Here is a 19,531-nt window from a genome sequence, read left to right on the forward strand (position 1 = left end):
TTTTTGCCAGAGCAGAGTTTAATGGCCCTGAGCTGATTTCAGAAAACTGCTGATGGCAGGTGCAGGGGTAACATTTCAGAGGCTCATGGTCAAAGGTTTTATGTTCAGTAATCGTGCCTTTGTGTGGGACATGCAGTTGGTTCTGTTGCAGCTCCCAGTAATCGTGCTGGACACTCTCTTTTTGTATTGACAGTTCTTCGTTTTCTGCCACGGGCTTCTGCAGCTGTCCCAGCTCCTGGTCTCCGGCTATCTGAAGAGCTCCATATCGACCATCGAGAGACGATATGGCCTCTCCAGCCAGACATCAGGGCTGCTTGCTTCCTTCAACGAGGTGAAAAACAGCTTGCTTCTCCCAGTCTACCTGGTGGACGTTGTCCCCGTGCTCCTGTCATTCCTTTGTGAGACCTCTTGGTCTGTGTGTCCTGCTGCAGGTTGGGAACACGTTGCTGATTGTCTTTGTAAGTTACTTCGGGAGCCGAGTGCACCGACCTCGTTTCATCGGCTGCGGTGCCATCCTCGTCTCCTTGGCTGGGTTCCTCATGTCTCTCCCCCACTTCATAACTGGACCCTACGAGTATGACCGGTCCGTTGCCAGTAGGTACTCTAGGAATATATGCCTTTTGTAACAGAAAAAGGGAATTACTTTCCCTGGAGGGGTTGGGACCTGAAAGCTGTAGGTTTCTCCTCAAGAAATTTTAATTTTCTGAGAAGGTAATCATCTCAGCCCTGAGAGGCAACAACTGATGGTGGGAAGCAGAGCCAGGGGACAGCTGGAACCATGGGCAAGGGCACGAAAACAATCAAAACGTAAGCTGTGCCTCTGGTTCCCCTTGCCTTCTGCACACCCACACAGCAGGCAAACACCAGGTACTTCTGGTCTTCTCCAGCCATCTGGGCTCTCAGCTTCCACGAGTTGAGCCAAGTTGTCCTCATGCATGTGAACTGCTCCCTTATTTTCCTAATGTAGATAAGAGAAAGTCTCATAAACTCTATCACCTGAGGCCCTTTGCAGAAGGGAAATGAGAGGTCTGGGAAGGAGCTTGACTCAGCCCGATGTCGGGGGCAGCTTTGGGGGTGAAATGCTGTTGTGTGTAATAAGGGAGCATCAGTTTCACACCTAACTTCTGCTGCTTGTGGGGCACCTCACCCACCCATCTTCCTCTGTCTAGCTGAGCCATCTTTCAGGGAATGCTCTGAGTTTTTGGATCCCACCAGAAAATCAACCTCCTGTGAGAAACGTGCAGGACTAAATCACTCACAGAGGAACAGGTCAGGGTGGATTTGGGATTTGTCCCTGAAAGAAGGTGAAGGGTGAGAAAGAAAAAGAAGAGAAAAAGAAGAGAAAAAGAAGAGAAAAAGAAGAGAAAAAGAAGAGAAAAAGAAGAGAAAAAGAAGAGAAAAAGAAGAGAAAAAGAAGAGAACCTTCACTCTCTATTACCTTCCCAAATCCTGCCATGAAGCTCCAGCAAATCTTTTAGAAGCCTTCATTAAACAGCTTTTTTCTGACTCTTCAGAGAGAGCACAGCTGGTTCACACAGCTGCAGACAGTAAAGGAAGACTTAAATAGGTGAATAATTCATGTCTGCAAACAGGGGTCAGCTGCTAAGGACAGTTTGGAACAATTAGCTATGTTTCAGCAGTGCTGGTGCAGGTGGCCCTGTGTCGTGCACTCAAGAGTTGCATGTTATTTGGGGCATAACCATGGAAATCCTGCTACAAACACCACCACCGCCTCCCTGAGCATTTTAAGGAAGATAAAGCTGCTAGAATCAGCACTTTCACTTTGCAATCCATTTCTGGGTAAAACGCGTTCTGGTTTCCTGAGCAGCTATTCACAAAATCTGCAGGTTTTCTCACTTACCTTTATTGCAAGATCTATCAAAGGTCCTGGAAGTGATCTCAGCTCTGCATTTTCAGCGGAGGTGGCTTTTCATGGCACATGCACCCATCTCACTGTGAACACCTGCACAGCAATCTCTGCACTTTCTTTGCATTTTCCTTCACCTGACATCTACCACGTGCATACCTACACGCTTGCTGCTGTCTTAGGGAAACGCTTTCTCCAAACCAAGCTCCTTAGATCTGCTCCCCTTGTCATGGCAGGCATGTTCAGCAACACCACCGACCTGTGCCAGCCTGGGGTCCCGGGGTCCTGGGGGAACCTCAGCAATGCTGGCTGCACCCCCCACGCTGCCAGAGAGAACCACGAGGTTCTCCTTGTCTTGTTCACCGCCCAGGCGCTGCTGGGCGTTGGAGGTGTCCCCATCCAGCCCTTTGGGATCTCCTACATCGACGACTTTGCAAGCGAGAGGAACTCCCCCCTCTATTTGGGTAAGGCTGGGGTTGCTGTGGGAAGAGGGGAAATCAGAATTAAGTTAATAGCAAGGCCAGATGACTAATTTGCATTAATGAGAACAGAGATGGCTATAGCCCTTCTGCTCTACCCAGCTCTAGGAAGGTTTCCACAAAAATAGCTTATCATCTGCTTCAAGTTTGGTCAAACTGCAGACAGACCAGGGGTGCTGGAAAAGATGATTTAGGGGAGATGCTGGGACTTTGGACCTGAGAGTGATAAGCTGGAGATGGGCGTAATGACTGTGTCCTCCACCAAAAAAGGCTTCAACAAAGAGAACAGGAATAATCTGATCTCTGTGTTCACAAGAGGCAGCTATGGGCTGCAGATGCAGCCATGAAGATTTTGTTTAGATATAGGGAAAATTATAGGAAGCTAAAAAAGCAGCATCAACCGTCTGGGAGGTAGGCAAGTATCCTTCAGCAGAAGGGCTGCTGGAGAAGACACACCTAAAAGGGATGTCCCAGGGTGGTGGGATGGATGAGGTGGTCCTTACAGGTCCTTCTAACTCTTGCAGCTGTTAACTGTGACAGCCTTTTGAACTGAATGGGACAGCAAGGGTGGCTCAAACCCAGGCCATTACTGTCGAGAAACTGGAATTACTGCATCAAATGTTGCTCTAGTAGATGCTCCAAAACTACTTGAAATGATCACCTCTAAGAAAGGAGTTGAATCTTAGATTTGTTTAATTTTTTCATCAGTAATTCACTTTTATCTCCATCTTGTAAAAAAAACCTTTGGATTTTTTATGCTGAGGGGCACATCTTGTTCCTGGGTGTATTTCAGTCTTTCTAGGAAGCTGAAGTGGCAGGAAAGATCTGAGTTTTGCAAACCTTTCTTGTGAACAGAGCATGGAAAAAATAGGGTTGTTATCTTTTGAAAGGGATGAGATAAGAAAGCTGCTAGGGAAATAGCCTGTGCTGGAGGCAGATGTGGTGGGCACTGGTCCAGCCCAGTCCTGCCTCAAGGCATCTCTTGCCCCCGTGGTCCCTTCACACAGGGCTGAGCCCCTCTCTGCTCTCACCCCTCTGCAGGCATCTTGTTCTCTGTGACTGTCATCGGGCCAGGGGTGGGCTTCATGCTGGGCTCTGCCATGCTGCGTTTTTACGTCGACATCGACAAAGTCACTGGAGGTGAGTGAACGTGCCCTCAGAGAGGCAGCCAGCACCCTTCACACTGCATCCCATTTACTGGGCCAGCAGCAGTCCAGCCCCACTCTGGGCATCCCACCCCCCAGTGATGAGGGTGCAACCTGTGGGGCAGGGGCTGGCTCCCTTTGCCTGCTGTCTCCCCTCTTAAATCAATTCCATCACCGGGGGATGCTCTGAGACCGCTCCCATCAGCGCTGGAGGGGGGTGGCCCAGATAAATGTGTCCTTCCCACCCGACCACGCATCTGCAGGGTTAAACCTAGCCCCATGGCTGCTGGTATCCCATATTTTAATAACATCCTTCAGACCTGGGGAACCCTCACCCCTGGGCTGCTGCCAGGTCTGATTAGAGGGTTGTCCATCTGCATTGTGCTTTTAGAGCAGACCTGATGTCCATTCTTCTGCGAATTTTCTGCCATATGCCAGCAACAGCAGCTGGACCATTTTGCTGTCAGCCAGCAGCGGGGAAGAGTGTGGATGTGGGGGACGAGAAAAACCTGGAAAAAAATGTGAAAGAGCAAGATGGAGGGAAAAAAATAAGAGAAAAGGAATGGAGAATGGGTACCAGCACCCTGGCGTGAAGGAGCAGAGGGGAGGGGAGGGCGGGAGGAAGGAAGGTGAAAACAAGTGGAAGGGAAATGCTGAATAGGGCAAGGAAGGAGCGTGAAAGGGATTTCCTTTTCAAATGTCTCTTCCTGAGCCGTGCTATTGAAGTATTTGTAGTCGTCTCCTGTTTGGCTGCTCTTGAATCTTGGCTCTTTCCTGGTTATTAACAGAGCAAACACACATTATACAACTCTGCACATCCTCATCTGACAAAAGGGGCAGACAGGCTCCTTCGGGTGGTGACCAGAGAGAGCATCAGGTCTGAGGCTGGATGAGCAGTGGCTGTTGACACTACAGATGCATTAGTTTTGGCTCCTTCTCAGAGCCTCCAGCTCGTTCCCGCTCACTGACTTCACCAGATTTTTTTTCACCTGCACTTTGTCAACATACACATTTATGATATTTGCATCACAAAGAGCACAGTCTAGTCTTGACACTGCCACGTCCAAGCTTATTGCTGCAGCTATCCATCCTCCTCAGTGGGGGAGTCTTGGTGAGATGTTTTTTGCTCATCTGCCTCTGAAGGATGAAGAAATGGGATTAGGGTCTGCTGTCTGCCTGCACACCCTGGTGCTCGGTTCTCCTAGGCCACCTGCTGCAGATGGATGCTGAATGAGAAATGTGCCTGAGTAGCCAGAACTGGAGAACACCCGGTTTTAGAGCTACCTTCAGCCTACTGGGAAAAGCTAGCGAGCTGTGGCTGCTTAATGCTGAATCTAATGTAACCCCATGTTTTCCTAGAAAAAAAATATTGGTGTTTGTTCAGGAAGGGATTTAAAATTCCAGTTTGCTCCATACATCTTGCAGGGAAGATATTATCAAATTTCTTTGACCTACCATTTGTTGCTTCCAGAGATGGGGGATTAGATGTGGCAGTATCTACGCTACCGAAAGCCAGTGAACTGACTGCAGTTTTAATTGCACCCCTGCAGTGAGAATAGCTCGTTTGTGTTAAACCTCACAGCTAAGGAAGAGGTTTCTGGGAGGACTCATTTCCTGGGATTGCTCGTGAATACTGTCTAACCACAGGTATCCCCTTTTTCTGTAGAAATATTTCTTGGTTCAGGCTCACCCTGTTGTGAATTTGCATTCCGGCTTCTGCATATCCTGTTTTATTTACACCAAGTACCCTCCCCACAGAAAATGTTGTCTTTGGCAGAGTGCCCTGAGCTCGGCAGTGGGGGAGGCTGGGCCGGCTGAAGAAAGACAGACAGAAGAAAGGGATATAATCCTTATTAAGGCATTTCTAACAATTGCCTTCTGTTGGTTGAGCTGCAAACCAGGTACTGGCTGACAGACCAGACTGGTGGGCACAGCTCTGGGGTCCCAGTCCTGCTGTGAACAGGGGGTCCTTCTGTGGGCAGCCAGACTGCGGAAAACTAAACCACTGCTCCTGGCTGCTGAGAGTTAACGGTAGTTAACTCCATTTTACTGCGTCCACCTCTGGAGCCCCCAATATAAGGACATGGACCTGTTGGAGCGGGCCCGTCGGAGGCCACGGAGCTGGTCAGAGGGCTGGAGCCCCTCTGCTGTGGGGACAGGCTGGGAGAGCTGGGGCTGTGCAGCCTGGGGAGGAGAAGGCTGCGGGGAGACCTTAGAGCAGCTCCCAGTGCCTGGAGGGGCCGACAGGAAAGCTGGGGAGGGGCTTTGGGCAAGGGCAGGGAGTGGTGGGACAGGGGGGAATGGCTTGAAGCTGAGAGAGGGGAGATTTAGGTTGGACATGAGGAAGAAACCCTTCCCCGTGAGGGCGGCGAGGCGCTGGCCCAGGCTGCCCAGAGCAGCTGTGGGTGCCCCATCCCTGGCAGGGCTCAAGGCCAGGCTGGACGGGGCTGGGAGCAGCCTGGGCTGGGGGGAGGGGGCCCTGCCCCTGGCGGGGGGTGGGACTGGCTGGTCTTGAAGGTCCCTTCCAAACCCAAACCATTCCATGATTCTACAGTTCTATGATTTTAATCTTAAGAAAGGTTTTTCCCTTCCGTATGGATAGATGTCATGAATTTATCCCCTTGAGTATTTCCAGGCTTTTCACAACATGGGTATCCTTTCTCTGAAAAAGCTGTGATGGGGATGCTTTCCTTTGCCTTTCCGGATCTAGGACATCCCCCTGTCCTAGTTGCCTCCATCAAAGGGCTGAGTGGGTTTTTAGGCACCCCTGGTGATAACAAAGAATGGAATGTGATTTAGCACCATTGGATGCATCACGTGCAAATGCTGCTCAGACCCCAAAACCATTGATTCCCAGGTTGGGAGACACCACTTTGGAGCTGGCTGAAATTTGTGGTAAGCGGGGCCACCCATCGCCATCCCTTTGGTGCACTGGGCTCCCTCTGTTCACCTTTGATTTAATGCCTGTTTCTCCATTTGTGTTGCAGATGAAGTCCAGCTCATGAATAAAGACCCACGGTGGGTCGGTGCCTGGTGGCTCGGTTTCCTGGTCGCAGCCAGTCTCGTGGCCCTGTCTGCAATGCCTTATTTCTTCTTCCCACGGGAAATGCCAAAAGAGGTATTTGCACACCAATCCCTCGTGGATTTATCTCCATGTTCCTCCCTCACCACCAGCATTAGCTGCTGCGTCTGTGGGACACGTGACTATCAAGGTGGGCATGCGGTTTATAGCTGCATCCCGAAGTCAGATGTGAGCTGTAGTTTGCTCTCATCTCCCGTGTCAGAGGCTCTTGTATGTTAAGCTGATGCTTCATGAGTACCGGCATGGTGCAGGTAGTTTAATGGATGTGATAATTTCCTTGGTGGGGCACTGAAGTAGCACCTGCGTGTTGATTCATCTGTGTAGGAACATGTAACACCGGGAAAGCTCTGTCTGGCTTGAGGTTCTTCTCACAGCAACCCTCCTGTATTTACTACCAAGTTGGGGTTTTTTTCTACTTCTACAGAGCCCTCCTGAGTGCTTCAGTGCTCATGCCAAGATACAAAACAGCTTGCGAGCTTCCCAAGTGTTTTGCTGGCTGCGGGTCCCAGCGTGTTGTGAGGGATGCCACAAAGCAAATTGTTCTTTTAGAGAAGGCATCATGCTATGGTTTTGAATGTTCCTGGAGTTGCTGGAACGCGCTTAGTAGGTGAAATTGTGCTCGTCTGGATGCCTTGGCTGTATTCTAGCCTGTGTAATTGCCTTTCACGTATATTTTACCTTGGGGCAACATTGAAACTCTCTTGCCTAAACAAGTCCGTGTGCTGTCTGGTGCAGAAGAATTCTTCATTTCTCCTGCAGCTGCCTGAATTTCCACGGGAATGAGCAACTCTTAGAGAGATTTGGGTTTCACCTGCCTGGGAAAATGTGACCTGTTATACCAGTTACACTTCTAGGTGTACAACGATCTACTCCTAAGTTATATATGTTGTGAGGTTTGCAGAGGTGCTGCAGTCCTGCGAGGTAATGGGGTGGAAAGTGCTCAGAGCTTTGTGGGAGGAGGGCAATACTGAATGCAACGTGCCTGATTTATCCTTGTGAAGCTTGGTTTGCTTTAAGGTCATTACGGATGATGTATATTAGCAGAACCTGCTCAGCGTGCAAGGGTGCATTACATCTTAGGAGAAAGGTTCTTTATTAGGGCTGATGGGAATATTAATTTCATAAATGGCTTTTGAGAGAAAATAATGTACTTTGAACTAAAACAACTGTGCTTTATTGCAAGTGCTGCACTCTGATCAGCCCAAAAAATTTTGAAGAGTTTAAGGAAGGATTGGTTGGATATTGATTTTAAAAAAAAAAATCAGGAAGATTTCACTCTACTCTGCTGGCTGACATCTGTAGAGAACAGTCCCACATACCTTAGCACCCTTTGCACCCCGGGTCTTACTGAATTTCTCCCCATTATACCATTTCCCCCAGAAAGCTTTTGGAAACTGCTTACACTAAAAAAACAATAATAAGAAAATTACCTAAACGATGGCAACATTCTGCCCCCCTTGCAGGACAGGAGATGTCAGGGCCAGCCAAGCCAGCTCATGCCCATCCCATGCCAGCAGCAGCAAGGGGCTCTGCTTAAAAAACAAAAAAATACCTCTGTAGCAACTTTGCCAGATGCTGTTCTGGGCCAAACATCTGTCTGCGGTGGGAGCGCTCAAAGCTTTGTAGGAAATCTGCATTATCACGGGTGATTTTCTGTAGGTATAGCAGAAAGGAAAATGTAAATCACTTTCTCCTGCTTGCTCTTGTGGTAAATCAGGGTTTGGCTAAGGGTAGAATTGCAACCGCTTTTCCATCAGGAAGGGCAACCCCCTGCAGTGAGCTGGAGGCAGCAGCCTCTCTAAGGCCACCGAGTTAGAGCGTGTTAGAGGCATGGTTCCCCTCCAAAAGATCATCAGCCAGGGATAAATCTCAAAACCATGCAGGAGGGATGGGTAGAGCTGGTAAGACATGCAGCGCAGGAGGGTAATGTGTGTCGTGCACAAAGCTCAGCTCTGGGAAAGTGTTGACTCCAATGTTACCTGCCTCTGCCCCCGGAGGAGCAGCCACCCTTTTCCTGTAGGTCCCCAGCACTGTGGTGGCTCCTGCTGTGGCTTTAGGGTTGCTTGCAATGTCCTCTCACTACACAGAGCAAAGCTGTTGTTTCTTCTTGTGCTCGGCTCTGGTTTGGGATGGAGAGGGGGAGATGTGGCATTGCAGTGAGGGAAGGTGGGACCCCTGTGGCAGCTCTGCGGCACAAAGCCCCGTCCCCAACATGCTGCAAGAAGGGAAGGGAGGGATGGGCTCAGCACAGGGTTTTACAGACCAGCAGGAATGGACATTGTGATAACCTTTGGGTCAACCCTGTCTAAATACAGCTGCAGCTTCATTTCATTCAAGTGGTCAGCATTTCCTTGGCTGCTTTCAGTTTCAGGGTTTCTGCCTGTCCAAAGCAGGACGAAAAGCTATCAGTAGAGCAAGCACAAGCTGCAAGTACTTAAGCATCAGCTGGGGGCTTTCCCACCATGTTTGTAAAAGCCCCAGCACGGTATAGTACCCACAGAAAATACCTCCAGGCACAGCAGCTGTAACAACACATGGGAAAAGCACAGATCTGCTCTGTCCACAGAAGAAGCTGAGATGTTTCTGCACCACCAGCTGTGGGCTTCATTTCTGGAGGCCCAAAAGGAATTTCAGGTGCCCCAGGCCAAGCTATCCTTTTGCCACTTGCTGTCTGCAGACCTCTGGGACCACAGATGTCTCAGTAGATGATGGGGCTGTCTGGGAATAATGTGTCCACACCAAGCTGTGGGTGTGTTTCCCCACTGCAGAGTCCACCAAACAAGATCTCAGTAGCAAAGGCTGGTCCATGTCTTAGTACTTCTCGCAGCCAAAAGCACTATTTCCCTTCTCTGATTCTCATCCTACCTTCATGTGCCTTTCTTCTTCCTGCCTCACTCCATACAACTCATCTGAGCCCTTGGTGGCTTCTCCAGACCAAGGACCATCCTCCTCAATGGGCACCAGCCAGCAAACACTGAATAACAGCACAGCCCTCTGCCTCTTCGGAGATTTATTTGCCTCCTCCCATCAGCTGAGACAGATCTAGATTATTTATTCTGCAATGACATTTCAGCTTCACTTCTATTTGATAGCTTCTTTCTTTGAAGTTCCTGGAATGACTTGTGCACTTAATGTTAACATTAAGGATAATGAGGGTTTGCTCTTTTGATCTTTTTTCATAAATCAGCCACTCCAGACCCAGAACATTTTTATTTCTCTGCTTTGATACTTCTCAGTAGGTTTCTAGCACCTAAGTATCCTGAATAATCTTATTTGAGAAACGATCCCAGCAAAGCTATGAAGTTGTCATGATCTCAGGGAGGCATGAGAGGATGAGGCTGTTACTGGACAAACTGTTTCCAGTTTCCAAGATCATTTTTTTCCCAATAATTTCAGTTTAATCCTGCCTTCATGTGCCTGAACCATTTCTTGGGGTTGTGTCCTGGATTGTGGGGAACTACAGTGTCTGAGTGTTTTCCACTTGCCGAGTAGCCAAGGTTTAGCTCATGCTTTACCATCTGTTGCTGCCGATGTTACTGCATCCCTATGCAGGCAGTTGCACTCTGACTACTTTCCCTGTGCTTTTGCTTGGCCACGGTGTCTGTCCATCCTGCAGGTTCAGCAGCTGTTGCATCGCAGCTGATAAAGCACCTCCCCAGTCCCTGCACCTCCGTGGGTGATGTGAAAAGGGTTTGAAAAGGGGAAAAGTGCTCTCAGGAGGACCTTATACAAAAGAAGTAGCATTGCCCTCCCCCAGCATTTCTCACCTGCAAGATCTGTCTTGTACACCCGACTCTGTCCCAGTTCAGGTTTTGTTCTGTGACACTCCAAAGTCACGTAGAACCAAACGTCCCCTGGACGCTGCACAAAGCGGGTGAGTGACGCTTCCTCCTCGCCCTGACAAAGCCTCCCCTGTAATGTCAGCACATGTCATCTGCAAACAGATGCCTTTGTGTGAAAACTCAGCTGGATTTTATGGGAAGGAGATCTACATGTCCCAGTTGTGTCCAAGCCCTGGCAGCTCCGGTTAACAGTCACACTGGATATTGGTCCATCCCATCAGTGCTTTCCTCCTAAGCCTCACTGGTAGCAGGTTTCAAAAACTTATTTCCCTGCATGTTGCAAAGCTTTGCCTAATCTCCACCCTATATTTTACTCTTTAGTTGGTTATTCTGCCCGTAATCCCGATTAAATAATTTTTCCTAATCATTGCTATATTGGTGTGGTTATAGAAACCCTTCCTTTTGCTGGGCGAGGGAAGCTAGCTAGTCTTCTGCTGCCAAAAAGCTTCTCCATCCCAGCAGCCCTGCTTGTCACCCATCCCAGCCACAAGCTGGTTTTCCCAGTGCTGTATCAGTCTGGATCTGGTCCTCAGTGGTGGTACAGCAGAGTCTGCACTTCCCCAGCTCTCCTGGAAACACTGTCCTCAGTTCTTCCTCACATCACACTGACTCCTTCCATGGCTGCACCAGATGCTTATGCAGAGATAGACTTGGAGCTATTTCTCATTCTCCTCCCCCTTTCATTTCCAGCATTTCCAGCTGTGCAGTGGAAATTAGTTTTAAACCCTGAATGTGTGGCTGTGCCCTTTGCACTGTTTGGTTCGGTTTCTGTTATTTCAGCCCTTTAGTTGCCTATTTTTCCTATATGGTGTCCCAGCCCCCTCTGCATGGACAATTCCCACCTTCCCTCTCCTCTGCAGATTAAGTAGTACATGACGTCTCACTATACCAAGGGGGTTTCTGAAAATATTAGCTGGGGCTTCTGCACCAAAGCACCAAGGAAGCCACCAGCACCTCACAGAAGCTCAGTACATCCGTCTGGGATGCTCCATTCTCTTCCTCCCATTTAGCCATGTTGTGTTTACCTTCCTAATGTTCATGTTCTCCAGTGTAATTAATGGTTTCCCATATGGTGCTGCACGTTCTGCTTTGCCTCGGTCTGGAGAGACTGGACCTACTGCATTGCCTTTATTTATTAAATCACTGGTGTTGTTGAGGAGGGAGAACAGGCTGCTGCTGATCCATCAGTCCCTAACCCAAGGTACCCGTCCATCTGGGGGTCATGTGGGTGCCAACCAGAAGAGGTGAGCAGGATGACAACCTCTTCCATGTTGGGTCCTTCCTCTCAAAGCTTCACACGTGGCACCTCAGCTGGAAGATGTGCAGAAATGGAGTGGAAAGGAGCCACACTCTGTCCTTGGCATTGCTAATGGGGGAGGTAGAAGGGGCAAAGTTGTGCTTCAAGGGATGGGATGGAGAGGCTGGGAGATGAAATCCTTTGCAGAACAGAGGAGGTGGATTTCTGGGGGTGTTTCATGGTGGGTCTGGAGGGATGTGAGCTGTGGGAGTGCTCAGGGTGTGCAGAAATGAGATGACTCGTGATGGCCTAGCAAAGTGCGTCTGATGGGATTTTCTGCTGGGATGGTGGGGGATGTGTCCCCTGTCATCTGTACAGTATCTCCAGATTTTACTTTCAATTGCTCTGCCGGATAGTTGGAGTAGATGCTTGGGGAAAGAGGGGAACGCCAAGCTGGACATGCAGCTCCATCCTGGCAAAGCAGAAGGTTAAGAGGTCACCTCCCTTTGCCCAGGGCAAAACCCATCTCTCTGGGCAGTACCTCAAGCTGTGGAGTGGGGAGCTGGCAAGTTTAGGACCTCAGTGGGAAGGCTGGATCAACTTATTTTATCCCCCAAAGCACCTGGTGTGCAGTGGCAGGAGTGGGCTGCGAGCACAGAGAACCTTGAAAGAGATGTGTTTGTGATGGACATGTGTGGCTACAGATGTCCATCTCAAATGTTTGGACATCGCCATTCCCACTGGAGGTGGCACCATTGCTTGGCAAGGTCCTGGCAACGCCTGTCCCTCCGGTCCTGAAGCAGAATGTTTGTGATGAGGAGAAGCTCCTGCAGGTCAAATGCAGCCAGGACCCCTCCTGCCCTGCCCTGAGGTTGCCCCGTGGATGCTGGTGCTGCTCTCAGCTACATTACAGGATTGCACCAGCATGCCTGAGCCTGCAAGGAGCCTCCTGCCCTTTGCCAGGGTTGCTGGGGACTTCCCAACCCGTGCAGGGTGTTTGCAGGGTGCAAAGAGCTGACGGCTCTGTCGGGGGCTGTCCCCAGGCGTCCCAACAGACATCCCACGTCCAGCATGGTGGGACGGAGCTGGGGCAGCAACCTGACCCTTCTGTGCAAGCAGAGACATTGTGCAACAGTGCTGAGGAAGTGAAAAATAACTTCTCCAGTTCCTGCCTGGGTACAGATTGCCTGCATTTATACAGATCGTCCCATGTTTATTCAGCAGTGACCCGGTGTGCTTCCAGTGCAAGTGAACAGCTGAAATGAAAATAACCGATGGGGAACTCTTAACTGCCAGCTCCAATTCGGGTTATTAGTTAGCAGGGAAAGTTTAAAGCACAGGGACAGAGAAATCTTAATCCTTCGGAAAGATTTGCTCCTGGGGCTGCAATGTTTGGAGGCTGCCTCATTAAAGCTCCTCAAGCACCATCCAAGGCAGTCTAGAAATACAGGGCACCATCTGGGAAGCAACTGGGGGCCAATGGCAGGGCGTGGTGGTGCCACTGGCATGTTACAGGAATGAGGTGGTCTCCACGTTTGGATTTTCCCCAGGGAGCTTTAAAGACAGGCACAAACAGTGGCTAAAAATAATCATCCCATTTAGCGTGAGCAAGGTGCCTGTTGGCTGGTTATTTTACTGCTCTAGGAAATAAAGTCCCTGCTGGGACCCACACTTGCTGGAAGAGACATAATGAAGTGCTTGTAGGGAGCATGACCTCGTAGGAGGAAAAGAATTCTTTTTCAAGCCATGAGGTTTTACATTTGGTTTGTTTAATGTGAAAATAGCTTCTCTGACCTTATTTTTCACTGAGCTGGGAGCGCCAGGTTCTGCACAGCCGGAGGGAAACTCTGTAGAAGCCCCAAATGAAGCAAGGAAAACCTCTCTGTCACAGAGCAGGTTATTTATCCCTTTTTGCAGTGGTGTATTTGAATAAAACCAGACTGTCAGCACCTTCTCACAGGTGCAATAACAGGTCGGTGAAAGCTCACAGGCAAGCTGCTTTCATTTACCTGTCCTGCCAAGCATGCTCAGGTCTCAGCCCTGCTCAGTCATACCTGTTTTATTCATGTCCGTGCAGGGAAATGGGGGCTTTCCCCAGGCTGAGATCAGGTTAGGGATGCTCTTCCTAATGCAAAGCATGAGGGAGCGTCATCCTCCTTCCTCAAAAGCCTCCCTGCCTCCTCCACCCCGCCACGAGGCTGGCAGCGACGGCGATAGATAAAATCCCATTTCAAAATCATGAGATGCAACAAGAGCCCATTCACTGGTGGACGTGCACCAGGAAACTGAGCCCTTTAAGGGACCATCCTGAAAAGTCCAAGTGTGTGGGAATTTTGCAAGATGTTTCCCACAATTGTTTTTCCTTGGCACGGTGCTATGGCAGACAGTCGGGGTAGCGCTGAGCAGCCAGCCCACGATATTGCACCTACCGACTCTGGCTTGCCAAAATGTCTCCTCTGAGTAATGCTAAAATCCCCAGTGGCAGGAGCGTGGCATCGTTGGCAGGGCTTGAGCATCTCTGACAGTAGAACCAGCATAGTTCGCCCCCCTGCCTGCAGCGAGCAGGCAGGATTTGTGCTGGTCCCTCCGCAGCTTGCTTTCCTGGTGTGTGCCTGCTTCATCCCAGAGGAATGCATTTCCTGATCCTTTCAGGCAGCAAAAAATATACCAAGGGGCCAAGCCAGCGTGGGGAGAGGAGATTTCCTCCTCCTTGATGGCTTTGCTCCCTGTGCAAACAGCAGCTGCCCCTCGGGTGAGTGCTAAGCCAGAAGATGTGCAGAGAAACATCCTGCTTGCAAGGGTCACACTCACGCAGAGGCATCCCATATGGGGGGATTTGGGGCTCCCCCCCCTCCCCCCCATATGCAGACAGTGCTCAGCAGACTATTAACTCTCTGAAGTATAAACAACTGGAAGTTAAGAAAGCCACAGTCAGTAGCAGCTTGGATGTATTTTTGGAAAGCACTGCATTTTTTGAGCAGAGAGAAGAGACCCTGTAACCTAACTGAGAAGTGAATAGAAGCTGGGTCTTATCTTTGCATTTGAAAAATGTATTGAATGCTGAGCTCTGGCAATAAAAACCATGAAAGGAGTTTTATTGCTTTTGCCTTGCAGACCCTCTTCAAAAAGAGAATATGGCATTCGCAGCACGGGACATTTTGACCTTTCTGATGTGTAATAGTCAGCCTTGGTTTCAAAGGAGAAGAGATCGCGTCAGGCAAAGAGCTGTCCAGTTCCTTCTGTGAATCAAGCACATCTAATTTCTGTTGAACTAACTCATTTGTCTTACTCATTAACTCATTGAACTTACTCATTAAATGTGTGTCAAGAGTTGCAACAGTGGCGTTGCTGAGCTGATGTAGGATGTCAGAGAAGCGTCTGCTGGGTCTGGCCTGGCTAAAAACACACTGTGGTTTTCCATGAAAACTGCACTCCTGCTGAACACTTTTTGCTAATACACATGTATAGTACCGCATGTAATCTGATTAATGCCCTCCATCTCAGTGATTCTCAAAAAAAACCTTGCAGAGCAGGGGATCTGATGCACATCCAAGCAATTCTCCTCTCCCTTAGCATCCTGAGGGGGTGACAGTGCCCTTGCATGTCACACCCTTGCCTTGGACATGCAGTCATCGAATGCACCTGCAATGGACCTTAGATGATCCAAGCCCTCCATCTTCCACCTCTCCTCTTCAAAAAAGCTCTTTGCTTTTGAGCAGCAGCAGCGTGACACTGAGCACTGGGGTTAGTGTCCTGCAGAGCTGTAAGCACAAGCTGAGGCTAAATTAAGCAGAGACGCCTGGACCCATCTGTTCTCCAGCTGCAAAGTGTTGTTCCTCTGAATAGGGAAGAAAGAAGAGGAAGGAGCTGCAGGATCTGTCCCCTCCCATGGACCAGGGTGGGAGAGGATGTCCCTTCCATACTGCTGCTGTTCAATGGGAAAGATGAGGCTAGAAGAAATTAAAAGCATTAAAGAGAGTAGGAGTTGGTAGAATTCAGCTGGGGGTTCCAGGAGCAGGAGAAGAAAGGGGCTGGGCGAAGTGAGGGGTATGTGGCTGCTCCCCACAGTACTTCCCTGCTCTGGGTCAGCCTTGGTTTAGGAGATGAAAAATATTTTACTTCCCTCCCAGACCCTCTCCTCGCCTGGATCTTTTCCTCCTACAATTTCTGCCTGCTGTCCTTGCTGGTAGTAGGGGCAAAGGCACCTGTGCAGCACCTTGTTACACAAAGAGACACAGGGAAAACGTTTATCCTCCATCCAAAACCAGTGTGCAAACCTGCTTTGGGTGGAGGTCTAGGTGTATTGCTCCTTCCCACTTCACCCCGACCCAGAGGTAAAACAGGCCCTCTGGGGTAGAAAAGCACCTCCCTGAGGATATCCGTCTTTCCTAATGCAAAGGCTTACACCTCCTGAATTTCCACCTTCGTGTGAGCTGAGCACACAGTGCGCTGTACCTGGGTAACGGCCCCATTTGGTATTTTTGAAGTGTGATTCATTCCTTCTGGGAAAGGCAGGGAAGCTGGCTCTTGCCCCATAACACAGACACAGGCATGGATGCTCTCAGCACCATTGGAAACCCAACAGTGTGGACACTCAGCAGCAGCTGCAGGTGGGAGGTTGCGGTGGCTACAGGTCCCACACTAGTCATGGACAGTGCTGGCCAAGCCCAGAAACATTGCGAACTCCATCTGCAAGAAGCATGGGCTGCTGCCCGTCATGAATTGGGAGAGAAAAAGCGAGTTCAGGGGAAACTTTGGCATGGTCGGTGCAGTGACAGCCTCTCGTCTGTCCCCAGGTGGCGAGTGGGAAGGAGAACGACAGCAAGAAGAGCGAGGATGTGCTCAGCCAGCTCAGGTCGAGTTCTGAACACATGCAAAACCTCTCTCTGACCCAGTTCATCAAACGTAAGTGTGTGCATCCCCCACCTCCCGCTTGGATGAGGTTTCTCCACTTGTGCAAACATAGGTCCTGGCAACAGCAATGCAATAGGCTGCATTGCTGGTAAGAAAAAGGGATGTTCCTCCCTGTGCTCATCCTGCCTCCTAGGTAAGCCCTCAAGATGCAATTTAGGCATGTTGCTGGGTTTAATTAGATCTGCAGATCTCTTCCTCGTCTGCTTACAGCAGATGCTTTGCCATCGTGTCCAGACTATGCCACTTCATGGTGATCAAAGAAGCTGGGGCTGGTAGCTCTCAATGTTGCGTGGCTTTATGGCTCATCGGGGCAGTGGGAAACAGGAGCCAAAACCTCATCAGAACCCAAAGTCAGGCAGGAAAGAGGGATGCAAGCCGCGAGCCTGGAGCAAGGCCATGGGAAGGGGAACCTTCCTCCCACCCCCGCAGTTAGTGTTTGTAGCTTGGGTGCATCCACCTGCTCTTGCTCAGCTCTCAGGTCATAACAGGAATCAGACCCCTACAGTAGCACTGGCAGCTCCTCACCCCCAAAAGCCTCCTCAGACCCCCTCTTTCAAGGCTGGTGACAATATCCGAGCCAGGCTGCCCTCCCTGTCCCACCAAGGATGGCCAGTGCTGCCTGGAGCCAGAGTCTGAGCAATTAAAATCAAATGCATGTTTGTTCAGGGTGATTTTAATCCAGTGCAATTAGCTTAGCAATGAGTAGGCTCTTTGTGCTGAAGGGAATCAGCTGGGCTTTCGTCTATGGAGGCCTCTGCTAAGGGCTGTTGTATTTTTGAAAGAAACACTCCATACTTTGGCAAATGCTCAAGAAAAGTGACCTTCTGAAGTCAACCCATGTCAGCTTCCTCCATATTTCCTGAATATTATCCCTTTAATTTATTGGAAATTCTCTGTTTTATGAAGGGCAGGGCAGGCACAGCTGGACAAGCGTGGGCAGGTTTTTATTTTGCTAGTTGCACCGTTTGCTGTCTGGCCTAATGCTGAATTAGAGGAATAAGTCAGGGGGTTATTCCCCCACTGACCTCATTGCACTGTCATTTCAAAAACCCGTGTGATGGAAACGATTGTGTGGGCACGGATTTATAGTGCTCGGATGGGATTTTCACACCGATGCTCTGCTCTTTGCCTCTGAGAAATGAATAAAACTGAGCTCCCTGCTCCTGGGTGAAGACAGAAGGAAATTTGTTCCCTCTGCGGGCTTGGGGCTTGCTGTCAGGGCTATGGGAGCTGTGCTAATAAATTCATTATTTCGGAGAGTTTATCCCCTAAAGTCCAGTCCTGAAAAATATGAAGTGTCTGTATTTTTTGTCAGGAGAGCAATCTTGCAGAAATCACTGGGATGTCTAATACAAAACTCTTTTCAGAGCCAGAAACCGGGGGGTAGCTAATGTGTGATGGTTAGACGGAGACAGTTTGGGTGAAGTTTGGAGGCTTTAGTGATGGCTCACCTACTAGTCACCAGGAAGAGAATTTTACCTCCCATTTTGTGACTCTCCTGATTATTTTGTTTCTTCTTTCCATCACCAAACATTCTTTCCTCTCTATACTTACTATTCTTTTCTACGTGATAGTTTATGAAAACAGCTTTTGAAGATTTTCCAGCCTGAATCACCTTGCGATTTTTTACCTTCTGTTGTTTAAAAAGAGAGACAGAATGAAACACACGTGATGGAGAAATGCTGTAGGGCAATCTGGTCCCTGTGCCGTGTTCATAGCAAGCCTTCTTTGCACCACATCCCAGTAAAAAAGGATGACCTGGCTTCTGAAGAAGAGGGGTCCCACTTTGGTCTCAGCATGCTGGACCCGATGGGGCTGTGCTGTGAAATCTTTGAGACATACCTCCTTGTTTTTTGTGATTGCATCTGGCATCTCTGCGTTCAGCGTGGGGAGCGGGAGGCTCTGCAGAAAGGCAGGAGATGGGCACTTAGCAGATGGGCAGGGCCAGTCCACCAGCAGAAATGACACAAAGCAGATTCCTAGAGTATCTTACAAGAGAAATAGCCACCTGTGTATTAACTCAGTCTTGTGATCAAACCTTTTCACTGCTTGTAAAAATGCAGTTTTAGGGGCAAGGGAGCTTTTACGGATGGCTCCCTTCCCAGAGCTGCCTGGTGCTTTGGTGCTGTCCCTGGGACAGGCAGCCCCAGAGCTGCTCCACGTTGATGGGTGTGGGTCCTCTGTTCAGGGTGGAATGGAGGTCATTGATGGCTATTGGGTCCCCTGTTGGAGTGAGCTGAAAGTCACTGATGGCTATGGGTCCCCTCTTTGGGGTGGGATGAAAGAAAGCATTAGGATACCAGCAGGGACCGGATCAAATGAGAACCACACAAGATCTCAGATTTTTCCATATGATGTTTCAGTCCTGTTCCTACTGCATCCCTCGTAAAACAGAGTCCTTCCTCTGGCTGAGGTGTTGAAAATGGCCCTGGAGATAAGGGCTGTGCTTTGTTTTTTGGCTCATCTGCCAAAAAACGGTCTTCATCCACGTTCAGTTAGAAGGTCCTTTGCACCACCAGTGTTGGGCCTGCCCTAACAAGCACTTGGGGTTGGAGCCAATTGAGTCAACACTTGGACAACTGGCTCATCACTAGGTTTAAAGTGTTTTGCAAACCGGCCTCATACTTTCACATGGGCCACCCATGATGGATGGCTGCAAACTCAACCTGGGACCAGGAATGCTTTGCCTGGGAGGGAGGCAGTGTCTCCTGTTGGCAAGTGTCCCTTTGTCGTGAGCTGGAGGGAACAGGGATGGCTTTCCCTTGGCACCGATGGGTGGGAAAAATGCAGCATCCTGCTCCAAACCTGGCCCAAGCCTTGGGGCAAACTCCAGATGAGAAGGGCACTGCCTGGTTAGTTTATGATTCAGCAAAGACCTTGAGGCTGCTCCTTGAGCGAAGTAAGGCTGAAGAGCACCTGTAAGAGTTCATAATTTTCTTAAGGGTTTGGCAGAGGCAAGCCTTAA

The 19,531-nt window shown here is 49.5% G+C and overlaps 1 protein-coding gene across 5 annotated transcripts in view; it reads left to right on the plus strand.

Moving 5' to 3' along the window:
• The window catches only part of SLCO2B1 (solute carrier organic anion transporter family member 2B1), a 62,397-nt gene that overhangs the window by 25,242 nt on the left and 17,624 nt on the right, over positions 1-19,531 (plus strand). For 2 of the 5 annotated variants that reach the window (XM_037377106.1, XM_037377109.1), the window contains 6 exons: positions 194-331; positions 432-594; positions 2,104-2,331; positions 3,388-3,486; positions 6,479-6,609; positions 16,449-16,557. In XM_037377106.1, coding sequence (XP_037233003.1) covers positions 194-331; positions 432-594; positions 2,104-2,331; positions 3,388-3,486; positions 6,479-6,609; positions 16,449-16,557 — 868 coding nt within the window. Of the gene's footprint in view, positions 1-193; positions 332-431; positions 2,332-3,387; positions 3,487-6,478; positions 6,610-16,448; positions 16,558-19,531 lie in introns of those variants that run through there. The other 3 variants (XM_037377104.1, XM_037377107.1, XM_037377108.1) reach the window with 2 other exon arrangements.

The sequence above is a fragment of the Falco rusticolus genome, chromosome 2 (genome assembly GCF_015220075.1).
Source record: "Falco rusticolus isolate bFalRus1 chromosome 2, bFalRus1.pri, whole genome shotgun sequence".
Lineage (NCBI taxonomy): Eukaryota > Metazoa > Chordata > Aves > Falconiformes > Falconidae > Falco > Falco rusticolus.